Raw genomic sequence first — 6,332 nt, forward strand, 5'->3', positions numbered from 1 at the left:
ACTGAAGTTCAAATAGCCGATGGTTCCTATATTTCAGTCGATAAACCGAATCCGAGAATCGAATGGATACTCAAATATCCAAAATACAATTTATATACGTAAATATAATAATTATATTTAGCATTAAAAATATCAAATATTGTAAACATTCTACTTATAGACCGAAATATCCAAAAATTTTGAAATAGTCGAATATTTTTTCATCTAAAGTATTTTAAATCATCCATTTTATCTTCAATTACATAAATACCCTAATAGTTTTCATTCAAGATATTAAAATTTATATGAATTACCAGATTTGTATCCGAGAAACCCAAAAAAAAAACTGTTTTTACCCAGAATTATCAAAAAATTAACCGAAAAATCAGAACTGAACCGTAACCGAATTGGAACCAAAAGTTTGTTAGATATTAGTCGGTTTTTATAATTGTTATCCAAACCAAGCCGAAACAAAAACAAAATAAACCAAATTTTCATAGATAACCAAACGGTTCCTATATCTCTAGAAACGAGAAAATTGAACCGGAACCGAACCGAAAAATCAAACGCCGTTCCTAATTTCAACACTAAATTTGGTAATATGGTTAAAAAAATTCTAAACTACGCAATAACATATCTTGTTATTTTTCTTTAAAAAATAGAGAAATTCTATTAAAAATAAGATTTATTCTAAAATATTTTTGTAAAAAAGTAGCTTTCATCTAAATATAGAATGAAATTTTTTTTTTGTTTTAAATATAAAGAAAGCAGTAACTTTAAGAAGAAGAAAAACAGAGATACATTGAAATAGTTTAATCTCTAAAAATTAGTAAAATAAATATATTCTGTTTGAGATGTTCAAATCTGTTTTTCTACTTGTGAATTCAATTGTGGTTAGGGTTGCTTTTAAGACAATAGTCCTTGTGTAATTCTCAACGTGTAGTCTACATTTGTTCTTTGTCCAATTAAATAATTAAAAAGAAGGAATTCTGCAAAAGTCCTCTTGATAGATTCTGCCAAACTGCATTAAGTGTTATTTTACCCAATTGCTTCATCTAACCTTAAAACTTAAACTTAGCATTACATAGGGGTAAATGAAACTTTCGAAGTCCAAACCACAGTAAATTGAATTTTGCAACTTGAATCCGAATCAAATTGTAAAATAATTAAAGCAGAAAAATTCAAACCAAATAAAATCAACCAAATTAATCAGAACAATTAAATACATATATGGTATTCAAAGTAAATATGTAATACATATGAAAGCCACAGTGTTAAATTCACATATATGGTATTCAAAGTAAATATGTAGTCTTATTATAATATAAACTCTCTAATATAAACCATCATTTTACTTTGTTCTCGTTAAATAATACTCCCTCTGTTTCATATTAATTGTCGTTTTAGAGAATTTTTTTCGTTGCAAAATAAGTGTCGTTTTAGAGTTTCAATGCAAAATTTATTAATTTTATTCTCTATTCTATTTTTCTATTGGTTGAATTGTATCGGTAATGATGTTTTTATATTAAAAATATGCAAAATTAAATGATTTTTTAATCCGTGTGCACAAGTCTAAAACGACACTTATAATGAAACAGAGGGATTATATCGTGTAGTTTACGTTTCCCTTTTTCCCCTTACTCTGCACTGCACGCATATGACGAATATAACCTTTGATTCTGCTCTTTTTTTTAAATTTATTTCCTCCAATTACTGAATAATAAATTCTCGTAATAATTTGTTTGTGGTCGGCTTGTCTAAGCTTAATAACATCTCTCTTGAAAGTAAACCAAACGCATATAATTCAAAAATATTAAAAGAAAGAAATCAGCTTGAGCTTAGATATCAATCTTATAATACCGACATGATTATTTTCCATTTGAAATGTTCATAAGTCTTTTATTAAGGATTTAAAACTTTGATATTCTGAGCATTCCAATTTAATTTGACATTAGTTACATCTTTTAATGATAAATCAATAATATTAAATCTACTGCTCATGAGTTAATGAAAAACATTTACTATTCATTTATCATAATTCATAAATTTTAGTTGGAAATTTGTAAAGTAGTATTAAGAAGAGGACCCACACACCCAAGCACCGTCATTTAGATACGCGAATAAAGTGCTTTCAATTTAGGTGTGACTGCATACTAAATGTTTGGCAACTGATTTTTTTTTGAAATGTTTGACAATTGATTATATAGCAAATAAATAAATAGAATAAATCAGTTTTTATCATTTTTCGGCCATAGAGATACTTTTGTTTATGAAAAAGATTGTATTGATATATGTCAACACATAAATACAGTAAACATAGTCATAACTATTAGCGTGGTTAAGTCCAGTTATAAAAAAAACTAAATAGAGTTGTAAAAAGTTGCTGATAAATACTCTTTCTCTTTCGAATTAATCAATGTTTTTAAAAAAAATTCTTTCAAAAATACATTTTTACTTTTTAATACAATTTTTAATAGATAATAATGATAAATTATAGATTTTGAGAAAATTGATTGTATTTACTAAATTTTAATTGGTTGAAAGTTATAAGAAAAAGTTAATCACAAAAAACTATAAATTTAGTGCTAAAATTTAATGTGTTTTATTAATTAAGTATGAAAAATCTAATTGGATTAATTTAAAGCAAATGGAGAAGTAATATTAGTGTTACTTTTTTTTTGCTAAACTAAAAATGTAATCTACTAAGTAAATTAAATATTAAATTAAGTTTTTATATAAACTATCAAATATAATCCTAAAAATCTAAAGATATGTGATATAAATCTATGTGTGTTATTATTTAATTAATAAGACCAAATATTAGTAAGCATTGCATTATATAACTGAAAAAATGCAATGAATTTGAATAGTATTTACTAATTTCTTTCACTTTTAATTTTATATGATTTAATGGGACCCTTGATTAATTGAAGTTTGATCAACTAAAAAAAGGGTTCGGAAAGATTAAAAAGAGAATAGAGTAGGTCCCACAAGGTTCGGATCTGACGGACGATATCAACCCACGACGCTGAAGATTAGATCACGCGTAAACGAGTCGATGACGAGAAAGGGTAAGATTGTCAATTCGCAAGGACCGGAAGAATTTATTAAACCGTACACGAGGGGGCAAAGACCATAACTCAGCACTGTTATATATATATTTATTTAAATCCCAATTTTTATTTTCATCGCTTTCACATTGAAACACATTAACATTGCGAGAGAGAGAACCAAAAAGGAAGATCCGAAAATTTTCCCCGGAAAATCTCAGATTGTGGGAAAAAAGAAAAGGGAAAAATTTTCATTCTAATTGGAATATTTTCTCTTTTAGATTTTTTTTCTTTTTGAAAATAATAAATTTGAAAGAAGAGGATCGTTTTAACATTTGCTCTTCTTCTTTGGTTGATCTTTGATCAGAGAAAAAGAAACAAATCTATTTCCTTTATTTAATAATCACAGATTTGTCCTCTTTGTTGTTGTTGTTGTTAATCATTGTGATCATCGTCTCTTCTTACACACTCAAAAGAGGATCTGTCTCTGGTTTTTCCTCCAAAGACACAGACAAATACCAGTTTTTGATTCTTTTGTGTCTGTTACTGTGTGTTTGTGTTATAACGAGCCATGTCTGAAACGCAGCAGGTTCAAAACTCTTCTGGGTCAATTCAATCTTCCGAAACCATTGAAGGTAGTTACTGTTTTTCGTAATCTTCAATTTTTATTTTATTTCATTAGGGGATCCATAAGAAAAAAAAAACGTTTTTTTCCAGTAATGTGTTTGAAGATCATATAATCTTTTTGTTTTTTTGATATCATTCAAACTCTCATTGATTTCTTCTAAATCCATGGAAGATTATGTTGTGGGAGATTGTTCTCTGACAATGTACTCAAACATTTGTTAACTTTATGTTTTGATTGTCCTTTTTAACGTTTGACGTGGTCTATTAGTTCTTATGGATTGAGTTTGTTTTTTTCTTCTTTCCCCTAGTTGTTTAGTTTATATGATGCTCATGTCCTCGTGCTATTGGGTGGTAATGCTTTTTGTAGATACCTTCAGGAGGATGACAGTTAACGAACCTTATCCTGATCGTCCCGGTGAGCGAGATTGCCAGTTCTTTCTAAGAACTGGGCAGTGTGGCTATGGAAACAGCTGCCGTTTTAACCACCCTCTTTCTCATCTTCCTCAGGTATGATATACTTTTTAGCTCTCTCTTCCTGTACACTTTCTAGCTTACAGTTTGTAATGTTTTTTTTTTGTTGTTGTTGTTGTTGTTGTTGCAGGGTGTCTTGTATCACAGAGACGAACTGCCTGAGAGGATTGGAGAGCCAGATTGTGAGGTAGTCCTTAAACTTGTTCTGAGTGAATGCATCAAAGTTTCCTGCATGTAGCATTAGCAATAGTATTCACTTAAACTTTTTTGTTTTCTTCTACATATTAGGTAACTACTACATATTAGATTTTTTATTTTTTTATTTTCTCTTGAAAATAGTTTAAAGAAAACATGCTTCTTCTGTATGCAATTTTATCCGCAGTATTTTCTGAAGACAGGAGCATGCAAATATGGCTCAACATGTAAATATCACCACCCAAAAGACAGGAACGGTGCTGGACCCGTGCTGTTCAATGTTCTCGGTTATCCTATGCGACAGGTCAGAGATTATTTCATCACCTAGTTGCATTGTTTTTTGCAGTAAAATTTATTATCTGTTTCTCGTCTCCAACAGGGTGAGAAGTCATGCCCATATTACATGCAGAAAGGAGTGTGTAGATTCGGAGTTGCCTGCAAATTCCATCATCCTCATCCTAATCCTCAGCCTCATAATGGCCATTCTTCTCCATATGGAATGTCTAGCTTTCCTTCTGTTGGGTTTCCTTATGGAGGTGGGTTGACGATGATGTCTTTGCCTCCTGCAACATATGGAGTTATGCCACCACCTCCTCCTCCTCCTGCAAACTATGGAGCCATGCCGCGTCCTCAAGTTCCTCACCCTCAGGCCTATATGCCCTTCATGGTCGCTCCTCCTCAGGGCTGGTCTACTTACATGGTAGGTCTTAAATATCTTTGCTCGTATCTATACTATTAATAGATAGACACTATACTAGGGCTCTGACCCTTACAATTTAGCATAAAGAATGTCTTAATTTGAATGTTTTCGTTTTGTGCCCCCCTGGTGCAGGCTGGAACTAACCCCATTTATTATGTGAAAAGTCAACCTGACTCCAGCTCCAGTGCATCTGTGCCTGTGGGAGTCACGTCGCATCAGTCCAGTCTCTCTGAATCACCTGAATGTAGGTTTTTCATGAACACTGGAACCTGTAAATATGGAGATGATTGCAAATACTTTCATCCCAAAGAAAGGATGTTAATATCACCACCAAATCTCCTAAACCATGTTCTTCCAGCTAGACCAGTGAGTTCTCTTATCTTTTTTTTTTTTGTGTTTTTTTGGTAATACTAATTACTCTGCATTTGCTGTGTTCAGGGACAACCAGCTTGTGGTAACTTCAAGGCCGGGTTCTGCAAGTACGGAGCAAACTGCAAATTTGCTCACCCACTGCCACTAAACCCTTACGATGGCACAAGCCTGGTCATGCCTTCTCTGCCTTATTCTTCACCTGTTACAACTCATCATCTGCCAAGCCGGTCTGACTCATCTGCTCTCTCCAATGGTAATAAACCTTCTACAGGGACTGAGAAACAAGACGAAAGATCAGACAAGTCTGAAGTGCAGGAGCCATCACAGCTAAACATCTCTGATGCAACCGCCTTGTCTAATGGTAAATCTGATGCAGAGAGTCCAAGTTCAGAGACTAAGAAAAACGAATCTTCCGATAATGCTTCACAACTGGACAAGTCAGGAAAGCAGGACTCATCCGATAATGCTTCATGATCATGATGATCTCAGAATCAAATATCTGACAATCTCAAATGATCCCCTTCCCTTTTTTGTCAATTTATTTTTGGAAGGAGATCTTGGAAATGGTTTATCTTCTTACTAGGATATGATCCGCGCCTTGCGCGGGGTGAAAAAATTAATAAATTATTTTACGTACGTAATATTTTTTAAATTGTTAATATACATGTATAGTATAAATATGTAAAATATGATAAAAGTGAGACAATGATAACACAAATATATGCATTAGAGGATACAAATAAAAAATATCATGTTTTATGTTAAAAAGTTGAGGATAGATATATTGGTTTAAAATAAGATTACTTTATGGATTTGTATTTGTTTTAAAATATAAGAATCTATCTCAAGTTTGAAATGGGTCATTCACTTGAAACTTATAAGACATAATTGTTGACATAAAATAAATGCTGAATAATATTTTTAAAAACATAAATAAA

General features: G+C 31.5%; 1 protein-coding gene across 1 annotated transcript; it reads left to right on the forward strand.

Annotated features, from left to right (window-relative positions):
* Window positions 1-3,140: 3,140 nt before the first annotated feature.
* Window positions 3,141-6,030, forward strand: LOC130507201 (zinc finger CCCH domain-containing protein 26-like). Its single transcript, XM_057001914.1, has 7 exons — window positions 3,141-3,664; window positions 4,024-4,163; window positions 4,258-4,314; window positions 4,510-4,626; window positions 4,702-5,022; window positions 5,155-5,388; window positions 5,461-6,030. Exons 1-7 carry the CDS (start codon window positions 3,601-3,603, stop codon window positions 5,866-5,868), a joined length of 1,341 nt encoding a protein of 446 aa, XP_056857894.1. The 5' UTR covers window positions 3,141-3,600; the 3' UTR covers window positions 5,869-6,030.
* The last annotated feature ends 302 nt before the right edge of the window (window positions 6,031-6,332 follow it).

The sequence above is a fragment of the Raphanus sativus genome, unplaced genomic scaffold, assembly GCF_000801105.2.
Source record: "Raphanus sativus cultivar WK10039 unplaced genomic scaffold, ASM80110v3 Scaffold4158, whole genome shotgun sequence".
Lineage (NCBI taxonomy): Eukaryota > Viridiplantae > Streptophyta > Magnoliopsida > Brassicales > Brassicaceae > Raphanus > Raphanus sativus.

What these genes read in the sequence shown, in the direction of transcription:
- LOC130507201 (XM_057001914.1), top strand. Translation starts at nt 3,601, where the DNA reads ATGTCTGAAACGCAGCAGGTTCAAAACTCTTCTGGGTCAATTCAATCT. An exon ending in AGGGCTGGTCTACTTACATG is followed by an intron (nt 5,023 to 5,154) that starts GTAGGTCTTAAA and finishes CCCCTGGTGCAG; the next exon opens with GCTGGAACTAACCCCATTTA. An exon ending in ATGTTCTTCCAGCTAGACCA is followed by an intron (nt 5,389 to 5,460) that starts GTGAGTTCTCTT and finishes TGCTGTGTTCAG; the next exon opens with GGACAACCAGCTTGTGGTAA.